The 21,938-nt window shown below is 35.5% G+C and overlaps 1 protein-coding gene across 4 annotated transcripts in view; it reads right to left on the bottom strand.

Annotated features, from left to right (window-relative positions):
• The window catches only part of LOC149568190 (mitotic checkpoint protein BUB3.1-like), a 92,919-nt gene extending 71,637 nt beyond the window's left edge, over positions 1-21,282 (bottom strand). For 3 of the 4 annotated variants that reach the window (XR_016362519.1, XR_016362520.1, XM_089821195.1), the window contains exons 1-2: positions 20,888-21,226; positions 20,672-20,802 (exon numbers count right to left, since the gene is read on the bottom strand). Coding sequence is in view for 2 of the 4 variants with exons in the window: in XM_089821195.1 (XP_089677321.1) it covers positions 20,672-20,802; positions 20,888-21,094 (338 nt within the window). In the remaining 2 variants the exon portion in view is untranslated. Of the gene's footprint in view, positions 1-20,671; positions 20,803-20,887 lie in introns of all 4 variants that reach the window. The other variant, XM_089821194.1, reaches the window with a different exon arrangement.
• Positions 21,283-21,938: the final 656 nt, after the last annotated feature.

Raw genomic sequence — 21,938 nt, 5'->3', positions numbered from 1 at the left:
TTGACTTAGACATTACCGTGATTTAGCTTGGGATTACATCAAATTGTTCAATGCTTTCAATATTTCAGTAATTCCTAGAGAATTGAATGCTAGGGCTGATTCATTGGCTGTTTCAGCCACTCTGTTACTTCTACACCAAGATTTTGAAGACAATATATATGAAATACAATTGGTTTATCGACCAAGTATTCTAGATAATTGTGAACATTGGCAAGTGTTTAACGATGATACTCAGATCATCAATTTTCTTGAAACAAAGGAGGGTTTTGATGAGATGTACTTTGAAGAAAGTCAAAATGTCTCAAATGAAGTAATTTCTAAGATAGATCCTGAAATTGGTGATGAAGTTATTCAGCTTAAAGGAAATAAGATTCCAAAGGGTTTGGTTTCCTTGGAAAAGCTTTTTGACAAGCATGATAGATATGTTAAGGAGCAACAAAAGACAAGGACAAGGTCTCTAGAACAGTATGAGAAATACAATATTGGAACTGAAAAAGACCCAAAGCTGGTTAACATTGGTAATTGGTGCACGAAGGAAGAGAAGGAAAAGTTTATCACCTTGCTTCGTAAATACAAAGATGTTTTAGCTTATTCTTATGAAGATCTCAAGTATTTCCCTCCAAAAGAAGTACAACATGATATTCCTCTTAAGTTCGACACAGTTCCTTTCTGCCAAAAACATAGGCAATACAATCCTAAGATTTCAAGTACCATTCTAGCTGAAATTTAAAGGATGCTTGAAGTGGGTATTATTTTTCCTATTCATCATTCGTCTTAAGTAGTTAATACAATTCCTGTTAGAAAGAAGAATGCAAAGATTTGCATGTGTGGATTTTCGTAATCTCAATCAGGCATCTCTCAAGGATAATTATCCATTGCCAGTCATGGACCAAGTTTTACAAGCTGTTACTGGTTCCGAAATGTTAACTATGTTAGATGGTTTTTCAAGTTATAATCAAATTGAGGTTCATGAAGATGATCTATATAAGACAACATTTACTACCCCATGGAGAACTTTTGCATATAGGCAGATACCTTTTGGTCTTATCAATGCTAGAGCAACTTTTCAACGAGCAATGGATCTTGCTTTTGATGATCTGATCAATGACAGTATAGTTGTATACTTGGATGATTTAACTATTTATTCCCAAAAACGTCAAAGATCATCTCTTTCATCTTCGACAGGTTCTAGAAAGATGCAGACAGCATGGCGTGTCTTTGAATACCAAAATATCAATTTTTGGTTCGATGGAGGGAAAACTTTTAGGACACATTGTGTCAAAAGAAGGTATTAAGATTGATCCAAAAAGGGTACAAGCAATACAAAGTTTATCTTTACCATCAAGTAAAACAACAATTCATTCTTTCTTTGGAAAGGTAAATTTTCTGAGAAGGTTTGTACCTGATTTTGCTAAACAGACTCATCATATTGTTGAAATGATGAAAGGAAAGAATGCTTTCCATTAGAACCAAGAAGAAAGAAAAGAATTTGCTGAAATCAAGGATGCTATAGCACATGCTCTTGTGTTTGTATGTTCTAATTATACAAAAAGCTTTATTATGTACAATTATGCTTTAGAACATGCTCTTTCTGCTATTCTGATGCAGAGAAATGATGAAGGTATTGAATCACCTATTTCATTCATGAGTTGTCCTCTGAAGGCTCATGAATTAAAATATAGTCAAATGGAGAAACATGAGTATGTTGTTGTCAAAGCAGTAAAGCATTTTAGGTTCTATATTTTAAATTCTCATACCATTGCTCTAGTTTTAGATACGACTGTCAAGACTATTCTGACTCAGCAAGATTTTGGTACTAAAAGAGGAAACTGGATAGCCAAGATTTAGGAGTATGATATGGAAATACGACCTACCAAGTTAGTTTGTGGTAAAGAACTTTGTCAACTTATGGCTGAAAATGAACCTTTGCAAGTAGAAGATAAGAATTCTTCTTCTCTTCCTACAGTCTTGTTCGTTAGCACTACGGATGATTGGTTCTCCGATATGGCGTACTATTTGAGCTATGGTGAATGTCCTCTACATTTGACATACAATGAACGAAGGACTCTCAAATTAAAAGCTTTGAGTTTTGTTCTTTGGGAAAATGGTCTTTACAAGCAAAAAATGGATGGAACATTCCTTAGATGTGTTGATAAAAGTCAACAAATACGACTTTTGAATTCTTTTCATAATCAAGTATGTGGTGGACACTTCTCAGCACTTGTCACTGCACATAAGATTTTGAGAGCACAGTATCATTGACTCACAATTTTTTAGGATGCTTATCAGTGGGTAAAGAAATGTGAATAATGTCAGCAGTTTGTTGGTAAGCAGAAACTTGTTGCTCTTCCATTAAAATCAGTTACGATGGATAAGCCATTTCAACAATGGGAAATTAATTTTATTAGTATTATTAATCCATCTTCAAGCAAGGGTCATACTCATATTTTAGCAGTAACAGATTACTTCACCAAGTGGGTCAAAGCAATTCCGGTGAAAGATTCTACATCTGAAATAATTTGTGACTTTCTGAAGCAAAATATCATTCCATGTTTTGGTGTTTCAAATAAGATTGTTGCAAATAATACAATTGCTTTGTCTTCCAAGGAGGTCATTGAATTCTATTTCGATCACAAGATAACTTTGGCGCATGCATCTAATTACTATCCACAAGGCAACGATCAAGTAAAATCAAGTAACAAGAATTAGTAACTATCATTAAGAAGTTGGTTGATTCAAATCAAAGAACCTGGCAGAAGGCTCTGTTTGATGCTTTGTGGGCAGATCGGATTACTCCAAAGTGAGCAATTGGAATGTCACCTTTTCAGTTGCTATATGGGATTAATCCTGAGATTCCAATAACATTAGAGCTTCCAACTCTCAAGTTGGTACAACCATCGAGGATGAAACTTATTCAAATGCACTGGATAAGAGGATTATGTTTCTTCAACAATTGGAGGAACGAAGGAAAGAAGAGGTTGACACACTTGTTGCTCATCAGCAACAAGTCAAAGTTCTTTTTGACAAAAAAGACCAAGTATCGAGAATTTCAAATTGGTGATCTTGTTCTAGTTTGGGACAAAAGGCGAGAACAAAAAGGAATGCATAGCAAGTTTGATTCTCATTGGCGAGGACCTTTTACAATTCATCAAATTGCGGGGGAAAAACAACTTCTGGCTTGCATATCGTGATGGAACACCAATGCCACTTCCCTACAGTGGATGACATCTGAAACATTACTTTCAGTAATTATCCGATAAGTACCCCTTGTACACAGTTTTTGTTTTTGAGGTGTAATTTAGCTTTTGTTTTCTTTTGTTGTCTGACTCTGTTACCCAACGGAGTGGATAAAGGCACTTAGAGAAATGGATTCTATGTCACTTTTTGTTTCCAAGAACAAATGAGTAACATTCCCCAAATAGAGCCAATTGTTGTCCTGCATTTTGTCACCACAAAATGCAAGTAACAATACGAAACTTTTTCAAACTAGTTTCACATTTCTCTAAGTTGAATTTGTTTAACATTGATCAATCAATCAACTCCAATTCACATAGCAAATTCTTTTCCTAAAGGCTTTCCTCAAGTCTTTTTCTTTTTTCTTTTTGTCAAGCCTATGCTTGATTTTTTAGGCCGTCATCATCCTTTCTTTTGTTTTTGAGTGTGTTTCTTGGTTTTTAGTCTTTTGGTTTTGCCCAAATCATTGCTTTCGGTTTTCCCTTTGATTTGATCTAACTTAAGGCTTAATCAGAGTTGTCAGTCAAAAGATATGACCAATTTAGTGCCCAAAAAGTAGACCTTTTTTATACAACTACACAAATTAAAAATATCATGTTATATTTTTAATTTGACATTCACTTTTTGAAAAATATAACTTAAATTCATTTTATATTATGTTTTTAAGTTACTTTATCATTTAAATTTTCACTTAAAGTAACTATAGCACACTTTATATTATATTTTTTAGTTGAGTTGCTTTTTGATTTTTCACTTAAGCGACTATATTCACTGTATAGTTCAATTTAATTTTTGATATTTAAATCAAATGCTTTAGAAAATATTACTTATTAAATGATATTTACACATTATTTTGTTAATATGATAATGTAAATATCATTTATGTCCCACTTAAGTAATATTTTATGAAAATTAAATTGACATGTGCTTAAATGAATAACTTAAATGTGCAATTACCTCTTAAAGTGGACCTTTTTGATGCAATTGCATGTAAACTCAACTTACATGTGTAATGACATCAGAAAGTTGAGTTACATGTGTTATATGCATATGCATCAAAAAGATGAGTTTTTACCTTGAGTTGCATGTGCAAATAACTTAAACATGTCTTTGCATCTAAAAGGTGTGTTTTGCACAAAAGAAATGCAAATGCACTTCTAAAACCCGTTTTTGGGCAAAAAGCATGTTTTTAAAACATGCATATGCACCCAAAAGGTGTGTTTTTACCTTGAGAGAGCCCATTACATGTTTTTAAAACATCTAATGGCCTCTAAAAGGTGCCCTTGCTCTATGTTGCATTTTGAATACATGCAAACACCTCCAAAAGGTGCGTTTTGCATTCAAACACATATATTTGCCCCTCTAAAAACCATTTTTGGAGTTTGAAGACAAAACTTCCTGCATTTGGCCTTCAAGAACACGTTTTTGATGATTTTGCTTAGATTCTTCCATGAAATATCTTCAAATCTTCTCCTCTAGGGTCATTTTTGCAAATCTAAGTGTTCTCATGGTAAAAACATTGAATCTCCTTGCTGAAAACGCTATTTCTCATGCTCTTATTGACCCACATTTTTGAAAAAACATCCATTTTAGAGTGATTGAGGATCACAATTTTGCTTGGAGAAGAGGCATTTTAGCATATTTATCCATTTTCAATGTACTAAGGATCACGTTTTTGCACTCTAAAGTGAAAAACATTACATGTAATGCACTTGGAAATCCACATTTTTTCCCAAAAACGTCCCAATAGCTTGCATTTGCTAAAAACGTTGAAGTTGGGAGCATTTTTGGGGCACGTTTTTACATTGTGCATTGAAAACGACTCATTTGTTGCCCATTATGGCTTCCTCTTGCAAAGTTTGAAAAGATCTAAGTTTGTTTGAGAATTTTTCAACATTGGAGCTTCATCCTCCTTCATTTTTGGCACACAATCATCATGTAAGTGGACATTTTCCTTCTTGCTAATTAATTTGTGCTTATCTTGCTGATTTTATGCATGTTTTAGCTTGATGATTTACACTTGTTGATTTTGTTGCCATGGAAAGAGTATTTTTCTTTTAAAAACGATGAAATGGTTCATTTTTATGTTTTTGGTTTTTTCCCAAACTCCAAAATCGAAATTGCATGTTGAAGTGGCTTGCTTGTTGACATATTTGAGTCTTTTACCAAAGGTACATTTTTCTTTTGAAGTTTGTTTTTGTGTTTTGCATGTTTGCTTTTTAGTTTTCTCCATTTTGGAGAAGTTGCAAGTTATTTCCCAAGAACTTGGTCATGTTTCATTTCACTCCATCTTCCATTTCATGCAAAAGCATCATCACATTCCATTTCCATCTTTCCATGCCACAACACTTCGCATCTCATTCATCAAATGCGATTACATGTATTTCATCCCATCCATCATTTGCACGTACATGTAATCTCATTTTCCATTTCAATTTCCAATTCCACTCATCTCACTTTCCGCATCCAATCGCATGACATGATTACATGAAAAGTCTTACATGTAATTGCATCTCTAAAACCCATTTTTGACTAAAAAGTCACTTTTTAAAAGGTCAAAAATGTCATGTGCATGTTTTCCCATGTACTTTGACATTACTTTTTCTCAGAGGCTTCTGTAAAGTTCACTTTGCCTCAAGTTACATTGTATTTCCATCTTTTCATATGCACTTACACCTCCATGAGCAAATACATGTTATTCCACTTCCCGTGTCATTACGCATTTCATCTCATCTATCATCTACTCTTACATGTAAGCTCATTCTCCATCGACATTTGCATCTCATATCACTTTTCATTCCTCATTACATGTTGCATATACATGCAACTCATTTTCCGCCCAAGTCACTTTTTGAAAGTCGGCAATTTTCATTCGCACACATTCTCATTCGTTCCACCTTCATACATATTCATCTCCTTCCATTTCCACTTTCATTATTTTTCACTCCACCTTCCATTTTCATCCACTGCATATATATGATGTCTCTTTTTGAGATCATCTCATCGGGTCCTTGAAGTATCTAATCCATACCCAAACCTTTGTTGTTGATCAAAAATCAACCTTTAATAGTGATTTCCTCTAATGATGTATTTACATTTTGGGATTTTTGTGTTGTAGCACACGCGCAAGAGATGCCATCACCATCTAAATCTAAGGGCAAAATGAAATACCAGTTTGATAAAAAGTTGACTCATGCAACTCCATCTCATGTCACATCCATTATTGACAATGTGTTAGACACAAAGATCGGACATGTAGATATGGCTGATTTCCTATGAAGAATAGAAACTCTTGTTGGTCATGACATGAAAGGTATCAAGAGAAGTCATATTCACTTGGTGTCTACGTTTCCCATGGCTCCCATGGAACCTAAGTTTGTTCTTGGATGCGCAAAGCATTTCAGCCCAAAGTCAAAGGCAATCAAGGATGCTGATGGTAGAGTTATTATTAGTCTTGATCCGGAAGTTATCAAACAAATTTTCAAAGTGCCATATAATGCAAAATGCGTAGATCTGATCAAAGAATCATCTTTGGAAATATGAAATGAGAATAAGGGAGATTATCAAAAGTATATGAATCAATATTGGTTGGATACCAAGAGAAACAACTCCTCAAGATGGCCAAAGACTGTTCATAGATCTAATTTCAAGTAGCAGTACAAACATCTTATTATTCTTCTTAGCAAGATTTGTGGTCTTAAAGATTTCACCGATTTTGAACTATGGATGTATAAATTCATCTTCCAGATCATAGAAAATAAAGAACATATCTTTTGGGGAGAACTGATCAGCACTGCACTTTGTCAACAATGGCTCAATGTAGGGACTTCAGTGCCTTTCTACAAGAATTCTTACCTTGTTTATATTACTGCTGCCATGGGATCTTTCTCTAAACTCTTGACCAAAGGAGAACGTCTTCAAATTCTAGTTTGGGATTACTATGATTGGATCACTCTGGCTAATAGTAAGTTCCATTACAAAAGAGTTCAAGATGCTTTCTTTGTGCATTTTTGGTGTCTGTTTGATAGATAGTTATTCATCAAAAGGGTATTCGATAAAGCTTGGGAAAAGGTAAATTGGTATGGTTGTATTTTTATCTAGTTCCCAACCTTTACTTACTTGAGGGTTGGGTATACCTTACCTAGGTATGCTACTGATAGGATCATTCTGATGGAATTAGCCAGACAACTCATGGAAGTTCAATCTGATTAGCATGCTTTGCATAGGCCCGGTTTGGGTATTTCTTCTGACAAACCCTTGGTAATTGGTAATTATTTGATCAATTCTGTACATAAAGCAAAAAAGATGGAAGCAGAATTGCAACTAATCGCTTTGAAGAAATTCAAAGCCAAATTTGACTTTGATTTCAGAGAAATGAATTCTCAAATCAAGAGGACTTTCACACATGTTCATCGCATTGCGGATGTTTGGATTGACATGCTGACAGAACTGAATATAATGAAGATGGATTACTACAGATTACCTTTGCAGCAAATCATTGATCTTAACATGCTTGAGATCCCATTAGATTTCCAAATTGAAGATAATGGCAATATTCTTGATCCTAAAATATCATCAAGCCAGTTTTGATAAAAGGTGTCCTTTTCCCATTCAATGGCAGCAAAAGGAAGGGACATCTATCCTTGATAGATTTCAATCCATTTTAGCAAACACCAATAAGTAGTTAAAAATTAAACGCCTAAAAAGGGTTAATCCGAAATTGAGTTTGGATTGTGAAAGTTTTGGTCCTCCTGGAAGGAAGTCACAACTAGAAATTACAGGAAAAGATGGAACTTCTTCTTCTGATATGAAGAAGTCTCTTAAATTCAAGTCAAAGTGTGGAAAGGGATCTAAATCATCTCAGATCCTCAGAGGAGGAATCAGAGGAATAATCAAAGGAAGAATTAGAAGAAGAAGATGACAAGGAAGGAGAAGTTATGATCATCTCCCCCAAGACCTGCATAGACTCATGCACCATCCATGCATGAAGCACATTTTTTGGATGAGATAGATGATGATGATGTGGATTCATTTTCCACAATTTTCACACCTTCCATTCCGGCTTTAGAAGTCAACACATTGGCTCTTCCTATATCTTTAGCAACTCCTCCCATTTTAACAAATGAACAATATGAACATTTGGGAAGTGTGTTCGAAGATTTTCCAACTCTCACAAAGGGTCAAGTTTCTCAACTTGATACATCTTTGACAAATTTTGAGCTATTCATCACAGAATCCTCTCATCATGCACCTATGAATTCAGTTGTCCAAACTGAGTCTTGATCAGTTATAATGGAGATACAATCAAGATCAATGACAATGATCTCCACTGTACCTACTTCCACACATAAAAGTTTCAGTTTGCCTACATGGTTGAGCAAGATCACAATGAAGAGAAGGAAAGTGGTCGTACCTCCAGATAACCTTCCTATAAAGAAAACTAGTCCAAATCCTTACAAGATAAGATTGTTTCAAGGATCTTAGTTGATTCGGAAAAAACCAAGTTTGTAGAAGTTGTTGAGCCACTAGTGGACAAACCTGTTGAAGAACTCACTTGCTCTAATTACAAATTCACCAAGGCAGAGATTGGAAAGCAATCACATTTGAGTTGCTTGCAAGATGCTCAAGATGTATTAGCTAATGTGTCAAAACGCAATCGTGAATTGTGGGAAAAGAAGAATCAGCTCAAACAAGAGGTTACTTGTTTAAATGAAGTCATTTGGCAACAATCTTCTCAAAATGTTGTTGTTATGTCTCAGACATCCAAGGAACGAAAGTTAATTGAAGTTGCCAAGCCTTGGATAGGACAAGTTGTTTCTGAAGGAGTCCAAAGATAGTTAAAATCCTTAGACATATAAAAGATATGATTGAAATGGAGCAAGGCTTGATTTCCTCTTTGACTCAAAAAAGCGGATGATTTGAAAGAGATTCTCAATGACTGGGATTGGATCGTTGAATTTGATTTAGATGCAATGGCTTTATGTGACATTCTTTCATCATGTGAAATGTTCTTCAGATATCAAGGGCTTATGGGTTACAAAGAAGAAACATTGAGAAAACTGATAACAAAGTTATAGTCAACCCTTGAAGATTGTCAAGCAATAGAAACGGGGATCACATGTGACTTAGAGAAAATGGGATGTTTGATTCTTGATGAACATGGTAATCTAATTGCAGTTGAAAGAATGATTTCAAAATATACAATCAGTATCAATGCTGATATAGATTCTGAAAATTTTGGCTCTCACACAATGAACAAGTTTGCTTCACATTAATCTGTGGCAAAACACTTGCAAATTTCTTTGGCGAGGAATTCCAAGGTTGTGCAATCAGCATATGAAGATGCAGTAAGGATAGAAGCAATATCAAAGACAATGGAGAATTCTGATCTTCCTACAGTGCATGATGTTATCCTCAAATTCAAAGCACTAAAGAACAATCTTTAAGATTGTTATTTTGTTTTTATTATTGTTTGTAAATCAAAGAGGATGCATTGCATGAAAAGATGTAATTACATGTAATATGAGTTGCATGTGCAGTTGCATGTAACCCAATAATTTCTCTTCTTGTTAGATTTGATCAAAGTTGGTTGAGTTGTTCCCACTTTTTCCTCCATCTTTTTCTCAACTCGTTTGCTTATAAAAAGGAGTGTCCTCTTATTGTAACTTCATCTTTTAATGTATGCAAAAGAGCTATGGAGAAATTGTGTCTGCAAAACTTTGTTTGTGTAGCAATATTTTGATAGAAAAGTGAATACAAAGGAGCAATTGAAATTGCACTTTGATTGAGTGCAATTGTTACTTATGTGTATTGGAAGCTTTGTCAATGATTTGTATACGTTATCTTTGATTCATGTAATCTTGTGTTCTTGATAATTGAGTGTAAAAAGAATTAAGAAGAAATTGCAGCCGAAGCTTTGAATAGGAGCAATTCTAGAGATATATAGTTAGAAGCATTGTCTATAGCTCATATCTCTTTCTTGATTCACAAAATAGTTAAGATATCTTTACTTTTAGAAGTCTTTGTGTCCTATTAGTAAAGCTTATTCATATAGAAATACGACTGGACTTGGAGCCAAATCGATATACTTTCAACTAGCCTTTGTGGTGCAAAGGCACCTAAAGTAAAACTAAAATGGAGGTTAAAAATCTTAATGTGCGAGATCTAAATTCATTTCAGTCATAATTTTGGTTTATGTTGGGTTTATACAAAATTTGTAATGTGAAAATGCATAAAGTGCATAAATGTTGTCAAAGTTGCATAATGATTAAAAGAATGTAAGGAGATGTTTAAAAGGTGATTTGTAAGTTATAACCAACCAAAAAAACTATAAAAATGGATGTATGGTTGAACCAAAACATTAATGAAAGGAAGAGATACATTTTGAAATAAATTTGGTAAAATCCTAAGTTTTTATTTTGATTGGTTTTTCAGTTTTAGTGTTGGTTCCGAGTATTGCACAGCCATATACAGACTAGAAACCATGTAGAATTTGTGTATGTGGATAGATTAGTGAATAAACTTTCTTTTGGCTTTGGTTTGGATTTATTTCATGTAGAAATGAAGAAGTTATGCAAGTTTTGACAAAGGTTGTAAATTGCAGATTTGAGGATGCCTGAATCCAGTCAATTTGAAACGTTTGGTAAAGCCACATTTGAATGAATCAGGAACTCTACTTATATTAATTGGAAATGTATGTGAACTAGGTTTTATTTTCAATTGGTTTGAGTCATTTTCATTCAGATTTGTGTAAGTTATGTTCATTTTAGAGAAGATTGGTTTTTATTGATCTCCATTGAAGTTACAGGACACAATTGGTGCTTGTAGAATTATTTATGCATTGTAAGAATTAATGGATGATAGATTCAAAAACTAGAATCATATAAGGTTGGTGGAAATTGGTTTGGTGTTATTTGGATTCATTTTGAGAAAGTTAGTTGATGCTCTAGGCAGGGTTACAGGGTTTTCTCCTGATTTATGACAGAAAATATGGGTCTTGGTTCAGAGCACATAATTTGTAATTTGCTTATTGGATTGGTCTCAGCTTTGGATATGTTTAAAAGGGGATAATTTGGAACAAATCCTCCAAAGGGTTTTGCAAGAAAATGTCAGGATTGAAAGTTATGAATAATGGAATCAAATATAGAAATCATAATATGCAAATGGAGAAAGGTTGATGTTTTTGTGTTAAAACATGTTGCATTTTACCTCATAAGATGACTCTATATAATGAAATTATTGAGTTGATGATGAAAGGATCAAAAAGGATCCTATTGTTTGTTTGATTTCTAAGATGTACTACATCATTTTGAGTCAATGTTGGTTTATTGGTATCACCGTTTTCAGCTTTAGATAGAAGTGTAGTTAGAGATTTTGCCTTGCCCATTACTCGCTCCACAGGTAAGTGGATTCTTTCGTGAAAGTTAAGAGAAAAAAATATTGGTAATACCCTTTTACAAAATCTCTCAATTTTTTCCTTACCTCGACTTGATTCAAAGAAAGATGAGAAGGTGGAACCTTCTCTTTAAGGTGGAGCCTTCTCGTGCTATTCAAAGGTTCGTGGGAAAGATTGTAGAAACTTTGTCTACTATGCTTTCCCACAAGGATTTTGAGGTTAGGTTTGTTGAGAGGGTTGCCCACAATCCTACCTGACCAATAGTTTGGAATCAAAGATTGGAGCCATCTTCTAATTCTCAATTCGATGATGATGAGCCCTTGACAAAAATTGGGGGTTTTATCAGCATTACACTATGAGGAGTGCTCATCATTTTTCTTTTGACCGAGAGATAGAGGACTTGGTTTCGTGTCAGTGCGATTTGGCTCCAGTTTAATACCATCCATTATGGGATGGGTTAGCACCATCTTTTGCAAATAGGATTGACAGTTGCTTGCGGTGTCTACACACCCCGGACATTTTGGCAGAGGTTGGAGTGATTATCAGTTTGATGGGAACTCAAGTGTGGATAGAGTTGATATTTCAGTTGCGTTGAATTCCAATGGGTTGTTGCCTTCATCAGCACCTCGAGTCAATTTTCAAATTATTTTGATGTTGATGTTCATTATTTGGGTGTTGATGCTACAAGAAGGATAGTAAGCAGTTCTACCTTTGGGATCCAGGTGGATTGTGATGTCTATTTTGCTCCAAGATTGATTGGGGACAAGCAATCTTAGGGAGGGAGGACTTTAATGTCCCCATTGCTACATTTGGCTAGGTCAGTTCACCATCGCGACCCTCGTGAGCTAACAATAGGATTTAAGGGTCTTAGTTGTGTGGTTATAGGCTTTCCAACAACCTATGGTGTGTTTTGGCTCCATTTGAGGGACTTACTATTTATAGTAAGTCAATCTGTTGGTTTTGATGAGCTTAATTGAGTCAGAAGTTGGAGGATGCTCTCAGTTTTTATTTCGGGCTTACGGTTTGGGTTCCAAGAATCTTGTAGGGAGCATCTATTTATAGTAAGTCACCCCGTCAAGTTTATTCATCGCCTTTCATCATCAGGATCACTTTGGTGTTGACAAATTTCGATTCTAGTGCTTCTTCAGTTGTTTCTGCAAGATGGGTGAATTATTATTATTATTCATCTAAATACACTAAGGTTGTTATTTTTGTTAGTGTTGTTGGTTAGTCACCTCAGTATCATAGCTCGTTGGAACCGGGACGAAAAGTTTTAAATCATGGGAACAAGAAATAGTGGCCTTACATGTAAGAATTTGAAGTTATGGTGGAAAAGGTCATTTTCGGAGCCAAAGGCAATTAATAGATTAGTTTATAATGGCACTTTATTATGTTTTAATGTTGTGCATGGGAAGCTTCTTAAGTGAAGTTTATTTGGGAAACTTTGTGTCATTTGGAGATTATAAATATGAGCCCATTTGATGAGTAAAGCATTCGATTGATTATTTTCTTTTGTTGCCTGCGAAGAGTTTCTGAGTTTGCTGATTTCTTTGCCCTTTTTTTTTTTTTTGCAAAAGCTGATTTCTTTGCCCTTGCTAAAGTATAAGGATTTGGAATTAAGAAGTGCCAGATAATTCACAGCTAAGGTATTGTGAATTAATTATGAGAATTGTCTTAATTAAATTATAGTATTTCCCGATTGTTATGTACTGTACCTGGGAATTTAATTGTGGTTGGAGAATTTGTGATTTGGAACGCCATTATTGTCTACTATTTGGCGTGGTTAAAGAGGAATGTACCGTGGCTGTCATCCTTGTATTTGGCAGCGATTTCAGACTTTGTGGAAGGCTGCAATCAATTATCAGAGGGCAACAATTAGGTTTTAGAACACTTGCAATTATAAGCAAGGAGCATGTATTTCTAAACCTACGAATAAATTGGATTATTTCTTGAGAGCTGCAATCCATAGTTCATCTATTAGAAGTCAATTTCCAAGTTCATTATTGCATTCTATAAGTCAATGTTTAAATTGGATATTAGTAGCATTGCCATCAATTATAGAATTACTTCTGAATTGTTTAGTGGTGTTTATTTGTCCAAATTGATAAAAACTTAATCTATTAGAATTGTGAGCAGCCAATTGTGAATTTAAAGCATTATTTATTGAGTGATAATAATTTGCCTACCAAATGTTTGACAAAATACCAAACTGTTGATTAGCAAAAGCAAATTGATGTTCGCTAAGGATATAGCCTATTAAGGGTTTTTATAGTGGTATCAGAGCATACATAGAGTTTATACACTAAGCCCATCAAGATCACACTCAATCGGCATCCGAAGTGACTTATGGATGGGATTGAGAAGACTATACAGGAGTTGCTTGACATGGGGCCATGGGGCACATTAGGCCCAATAAGTCCCCATTTGCTTCTTCAATTGTATTGGTGAAGAAGAAGGATGGCACTCTACGGATGTGTATAGACTACTGGATGTTGAATAAAAAGACTATCATGAACCGGTACCCAATCCCACAGATTGATGAGCTCATTGATGAGTTGCATGGGGCAAAGTATTTCTCAAAGATTGATCTACAATCGGGATATCAGCAGATTCAGGTTAGAGAACAGGATATAGAGAAGACTGCATTCAAGTGTCACTATGGACATTTTGAGTTTTTGGTCATGCCTTTTGCCTTGACGAATGCTCCTGCTACTTTAAGTCTACTATAAACAAGGTGTTTCACAGTTAGCTCCGAAGATTTGTGTTGGTATTCTTTGACGACATCTTGATTTGTAGCAAGACTTGGGATGACCAGTTGCTCGTTTGGATATAGTTTTGGATATTCTGGATAGGACTTCCCTGTATGCCAAGGAGTCCAAGTGTGTTCTTGGCATGACAAAGTTACTATAATTGGGACATATCATTAGTGTTGGTGGAGTTTGAAAGGATCCTAATAAGATCTGTGCTATTGTGGAGTGGCCTACACTTGAGAACCTAACACAACTGAGAGGGTTCATCGATCTTATGCCTTATACATAGATTTGTGGCAAGTTTCTCCCAACATGCGGCTCCCCTTACAGATTTGACTCATAAGGGTGCTTTCTAGTGGATTGCTCAGGCAAAAGATTGCTTTGAAAAGTTTAAGTCTATCATGACTTTGTGCCCTGTGTTAGCTTTACTAGATTTCTTGACCTTTGATTTGCATTGTGATGCTTCTAGAGAGGGTGATTGCACAATTCTATCCCAGGATTGGCATCCCATAGCCTTTGAGAGCAAGAAGTCACAAGGACCAGAGGGATCGTTCAGTGTCTACGATAAGGAGATGTTGGCCATCATGCATGCTATGGCCGAATTCAAGCAATATTTAGTGGGCAACAAATTTTGCACTAAGAATGATCATAATAGCCTGAGACATTTTCTTGAACAGAGGGACCTAAACGAGAGGCAACAAAAAGTGGGTTAGCAAGCTACAATCATATGATTTTGACATCTCCTACATCAAAGGGACACAGAATGTTGTTGCAGATGCCCTTTCGAGGAGGCCTCACTTATGTGTAGTTACTGAGATTGTCAAAGATTGGAGGCACTTGATTATTGTTGAGTATGCTCGGGATCAATGGGCTTCAGGCATTATTGATGGCAATATTCAAGATGGTAGTTATTCTCCTGCTGATGAGTTGGTCATCTACAAGGGTAGGATATATTTGATTCCAAGGTCAGGTGTCCGCAAGATTATTCTTCAAGCATTCCATAATTCTCCTATTCTTAAGAAAAAGTGGGAGAGTATTTCCATGGACTTTATTGTGCACTTACCTAAAGCCCAAGGTAGGGAGTACATTTATGTGGTAGTGGATAGGCTCACAAAGTATGCTCATTTCTTCCCCATTACTACTACCTATTTGGCTGTGCAGCTAGTTGGGTTGTTCTTCCGAGAGATATTCAGGTTGCATGGTTTACCCAAGACTATAGTGAGTAATCGTGATGGCAAGTTTATGAATCACTTTTGGTAGGCGATTTTCAGATTATGTGGGACAAAGTTGACTCCTAGCACTAATTATTACCCGCAGATGGATGGCCAAACCGAAATTATGAATGAGTGGGTTGAGGGTTATTTGCGGAACTATGTCTTTTCTCAACAAAGAGCTTGGGTGAAGTGGATCTATTTATGAGAATACTGTTATAACTCTACTCACCATATGACCATCCATATGTCTCTCTTCAGAGCTTTATATAAATATGATCCTCCTAGTTTTATGGATTTGTTGTGCACTGATAGCAGAGTGTCGAGTGCAAGTGATATGTTACAAGATAGCCAGAATATTCTGAGATCCCTGAGGGATAACATACAGAGGGCACAGAATAAGCAAAAGCAATATGCTGATCAGCGAAGGACAGCTCACTCTTTCCAGGTGGGTGATATGGTTTATTTGATGTTACAGCCATATCAATAGTCTTCTATTAAGAAGAAGGGAGCAAAAAAACTCAAGGCTCATTATTATGGTTGTTTTCGTGTGGTAAGGCGTGTTGGTGAGGTGGCTTGTGAGTTAGATTTGCCCAAGGATAACAAGGTCCATAACGTATTTCATGTTTCACGCCTCATGAAGGTTTTGGGAAGACATGTGGTATCGTCTCTTATGTTACCTCCCTTAGATGATGAAGGAAGACTTGAGTTGATTCCAAAGGCAATTCTTGATACTAGAGAGAGATAGTTGCAAAGGAGGACTATCAGAGAGTTTTTGGTTAAGTGGAAGGGCCTACCAGATGAGGATGCTACTTGGGAGCCTAAGGATATTCTTCAGCACCCCTGATTGTGATTGCTTGGGAACAAGCAATCTTGGGAAGGGAGGACTGTAATGTCCCCAATTTAGCAAGTTCCTAGAGCTTGAGTTTGTCAACTCATCATTGCGACCCTCATGAGATGATGATTGATTTTGGGCGTCTCTATTACGAATTTGCTATTTTTAGACTAACTATTTTTAGTAAGGCTCTTACGGCCAATTTCTATTCTTGGCAAGGTAGTTTCGCAGTGATGGTTGCCTATTATTGCAATCTTGGGCTCAAGTTGAGATTACTTTGGAGAGTCATATTTATTACATTTATATTGGGACTTTATAAATATTAAATGCACTTATGATTATTAATGTGCTTTATATCATAAAGTAAATAATGTCTAAGTGAAAAGTGTAATGGAGAAGAAAGATTGCACAAAGGCATTATAAATATGGCTCCCATTTGATGAGAAAGGCATCCTTGATCATTATATTAGATTTCTTGAGCATTGTCTAAGGGTTTCTAAGTTCTGAGATTTCTTGTAGAAATTGCAATTGCAAATTGCGGTTAAGTATACAATTTTCTACTCTTCTACTGTATTTTTTGTGTCCAAGGAGATTGGTTTGTTGGAGGTAATTATGTAGATTGGTAAAGAGAATTTACTGAAGAATTCTTGCCAACCTAAAACTACATTTGAAGAGGCAAGATCTGGATATTGTACCTATTGATTACTATATGGAAGGCAACGATCTGATGCTACAAGCACCATTGCCCAAACCACAGGCGGCTATCTTATTTTGCAGGTTGGGCATCACCTATAAAGGCCTTGCGATTTGTTGAGACTGGGTTCCGATCAGTTTTTAGGGGTCGCAGGTATGTATGCCAGCCCAGTGTTGGAGTTTAGGGCCTACACAATCACATTACAGGTCAACGGCCAATTCTTAGAGGCCTGCAATTCATTTGTGTGAGCAGCATCTGCATATTTGGTGGGTACAAATCAATTTGGAGAGCTTACAAACATCTCCAAGTCTTGCGATCAGCTCCAATGCAAAAATTCAATGTACAATCTATTGGAAGTATGAATGCTGATGATATTCCTATGGGGGAGTATTGTAGATATGTTACTATGATGATATGTTACATTCATGACTGAGTTCGTCATTGATGTCAACATAGCAATTCTCTGCGGTATCTGAGAGAAGAACAGCTGAAAGATCAAGTTGGTACGGATGATTAGTTGAGTATTCTCACTATCCGAGGTTATGGGAGATACTTCTGAGTATCTAGTATATGCAGTTAACATCGGATGAAGAAATGATAAGTCTGGAAGAAGTTATGTAAGTTTTGGTGATGTCTATTTTGAGATAGAGTTTACAAAGGCATATTCTAGTAAACTTGTTATATCTCTTAGCAGAATTGTTATTCTGAGAATCAAGGTTGAGGATATGAAGAAGACATGTTGGTGATGACGTGGCGAAGTTTGCTCGTCATAATATTACGTGTATGGAAAGATATTCAAGTTGCAAGGCAAAAGATTAATGTTATCACTAAGTGTAACATGTTCTTAATGTGGTCCTATAATGATTAATTGAGAAGGCCTAACAGCCGACTCAAGGAATTATTTTATGGACTCGGTATAAAGGAAGGACATTTTCCTTTATCATAAAAAGGTATGCGGATGATATTTGTAAGCAGCACAAGAATGGAATGCGAAGTTAAGCAGAGCCAAGCGGAAGTGAAGGAAACTTCATTGCCAAGGTTTTGTTGAGTGATCTAAGGTTTGGTATTTGGATCCGAGGTTCGTGACCTAGTCTACAAGGTCTGACAGTGTTTGGTTCGGTTGACAGAACAAAGGAAAGAAGAACATAACAGTAAATTGCATGTTTGAGCAGTGAGGTCTTTTTGTAGTTGAAATTGCATGTTTGGGCAGTGGACTCTTCTTGCATACATTGTACTACAACTCCTAACAAGGTTGCCACAACTCCTAACAGAATTGGAATCTCCTAACAGGGATTCAAAGTCTCCTAACAAGGACTCATATGTACTAAATGTTGTAATAGACTCCTAACAAGGTCCATCCTCTAACAAATAATATTTATATTAGTACATCATCTTGTGGGCATCATTCCCATCGGAGTTTTCCCTCTGATCAAGGGTTCCATGGTTAACATATCTGGTATAATTGTCTATGTGCATCTTATTATGGTTGTTGTTTACTTTGGTTGAATGGTTAAGTTTGTTTAAAGAAGATAAATGTTTTTATTGTTGGATAACTGGTTCGCCCCCCCTCCCCCCACTTCTTAGATATCTTGGTGGACTATTGTTTCTAACACAATCAGCCACCTAGCAGGAGAATTGACTCATTTAAATCAGGTTCCAATTTATTGTTGTAAATTTCCCTTGCATTTGCATTTTGAAAATAAAGAAACATTGGAATTAGCAATACAGTTGTATGTCATTTAAATATTTAATTTCAGCATTTCATCTTTGCAATCTATCATTTCAGAAAAGACAAAAAAAATTATGTATTAAAAAAAATCCAAAAACAGAAAAAAAGAAAACAACCATCTATTTCTCAGCTTTTACAGTTTGGTATAAGACAGGGTCTTTACATGCTCTCCTCTATGGAAAGAAATAAAAAGGCACAAACTAGCTTTCTTTTTTAAGGCAATCCTTTAGAGGTGGTAAATAAGTACAGATATCTTGGGATTGATTTTCACAACAAACTCAATTGAGAAACATGTCCAGCAAAATGAATTCAAAGACAGAAAGCACTATATTCCCTACAAAATAGATGTAGGAATGTAGGTTTATGGATTGGTAAACCAAGAGAAGGCTTTTTTTTTTTATGGTCACTTTGGCGATCCTCTACAAGTGAAATCTGGGGCAGCAGCCTGTCAAATCAGAAGTAGAGGCAAGTAGAAGAAATTCAAAAACATCTAATCATATCAGTCTCAAAATTAAAACTGTCATCCCCTATGAAATTTTATTGGAAATTTTAGTGGCAGAAATCGGCACCTTCCCTTTAGAAGTGTCGGTGATGGCTTGTTTGTTAAGTTACCTAAAGAAAACTTGAAATATGGAAAAACACAGTTGGTCTAAGATAGTTTTAGAGGAAAAACTAGATAGAAAGAAGAACACATGCATGAGACAAAATGACAAATGGATAAGGAAATGGAACGTCAATACACATGAATGTCTAGATATCAAAGCAGAAATTAAAACGTTTGTGACAGCAAAATTCAAGAGTAGCATATGGTCATAACAAAATGGGTGTAAAAAAGTCTGTTATATTAAAGAAAACAATAACAAAATGGGTGTAAAAAAGTCTGTTATATTAAAGAAAACAATCCCACAGGAGATCATGAAGAAAAAGATTACATAGGAGAAAATATTCAATGGAGAGCAAAAATGTTAATAGCCCAGTTGAGAACTAATTCACATCACCTGAGGTGTTAAATGGGTAGATGGACGATACATAGAGAAGAATGGGAAAAGAGAATATACCTATTCCACAACATGGGTGTGGTAGCAACAGAGCAACATTTTGTCTAGAGTGTCTAGTGTGTAGTGACATTCATACCAGTTATGAGGATTTAGGCAGTTTGTTTAAGGAAACAAAGCTGGACAAAACAGCAAAGCTATTTATCAAAATTCATTGTCAAGGGGCAGATCTGAAAAAAGGTTACAAATTGTTTATAGCTTTACACTATGCCCTCGGGTGTGTGGTATTCTTGGGTCCCATAGGTTGTTTCAGCCTCATAGATGTTATCAAAATCTTTCATTCACTCATTCATCCATTCTTGTCCAAGTGCTTGTGATGGCAATGGAGATGATCATTCATTGAAGTGTGACAATAACCCTGCAAAATGTGGCAATGTTATGATGAATTGACCACAGTATTCATTCAAGAATAACATCGCTCGTGTTTGCAAATCTTAGAATATGGGCCAAGTATTATGCACATTGTGTTAAATGTAACCCAAAACCACACCCAGAAATCTTCAAGCAAAAAGGAAACTGAATATATATATTATTTTGTTTTGTTTCCTGTCGAGTGTACATTTTCCCATTATGATAATGACATTTTCCCTCAAGACTACTTGGTCTCGTGCACATCATTAAAATCATTCATTCATTCATAATCAGACATATGTGGATAAACTGTACGATCTAACATCGACATTTCAGATCACACGATGAGAGTTAGGCAAAAAGAAATGTACACTAAAGACTCATATGAAGAGCTGGGCCGGAGTTTCAGATAAATACCTTGTGAGAGTGCCGTCTGAGCCAGCACTTATTGCAGAGGAATCGTCAATGAAGCAGCAATCTAAAGCTTGCGCGCGGTGATAAAATTTGGTTCTTAATGCATTCTCATCGACGTTGTATAAGCTGACAGTCTACAAAGGAGAATCCTAAATCCAGTTCAAATACATGAGCACGGAAAAAATAATTAAAGCGGGTGTAGGAACAAGTGTTCCTTACAGAAACCAATGGAGAGACGAGGTGGATGTTGGAGTGAGTAGATAAGCCAGGATCCCATGAAGAGACAATGAGAGTGTTGGAGTGAGGAGAGAACCGAACTCTGGAAACAACACCTTTCGGAGGGGATTCGAGCATGCGACCATGTCCATTTCCATTTCCATTTCCTTGTAGCCCAGTTCCCCCTCTATCCTCCTCGACCTCCTCCATCGCTGCCTGCCTCGCTTTGTTCCCGAAATTCGCTGATGCCTAAAAACTGTTTTCACTCTTTTTGAATTTAAATAACAGATATCATATTCAAGTCAGCTAGTAGATTTCGACTAGGATTCGGTGAGTTGGATCTTTTAGTTGGTATCAGTCATAAAATAATGGGTCAGTATACAACTTCAATTTCGATTGCTTGAAAGCGGGAAAATTTAGAATCTTGTAAAGAAACCAACAACCCCATTTTATTTATTTAACTAGCATCTTAAATATGTCAATTAAGATTTTCAGTGCTATTTGATTTATTATGTGTGGAAATATAATTATATATTATGTTCATGTTTCTTGTTAGTAAGATTGAGATTGTGTGTGAGTATATCAATATGGTCACAATCTTGATGTGGAAGTCTTGCACTCAATGAGACTTGATCCGTGGTGGGCTCTTTTTGAACCAATCAACCCATTGAAAATTTTTAATTTTTTTAAAATGTTTTATCATAAATGGTATTAATTTGATATATTTAATATGTATGTTAATTAATCATTTTGAAAAATGTCTTATAGTATTTTTTTATAAAAAAATGATTTAATTTAAACTTTCATTATGATTTATGTTGGTTTTATTTTATTATTTGATTTTTAATTGTGAAGCTATAACATTTATTTACATGAAGAGCTATTTTATAATTATTTTAAATTTAAATAAATTATTTGATTATATTATTATATCGTTTACTTTTCTTGTTATTTCAGTTATAGGATTTCTTAAACTCCAACTTTTTTGTTCATTGTTTTTTTGCAACTTTAAGGTGATTGGTTGATTTCTAAACCACAGTAACTATAATATCTA

The sequence above is a fragment of the Cupressus sempervirens genome, chromosome 3 (assembly GCF_028749045.1).
Source record: "Cupressus sempervirens isolate cs-2001-9-10 chromosome 3, ASM2874904v1, whole genome shotgun sequence".
Classification (NCBI taxonomy): domain Eukaryota; kingdom Viridiplantae; phylum Streptophyta; class Pinopsida; order Cupressales; family Cupressaceae; genus Cupressus; species Cupressus sempervirens.
This window is presented reverse-complemented; position numbering and strand designations above follow the sequence as displayed.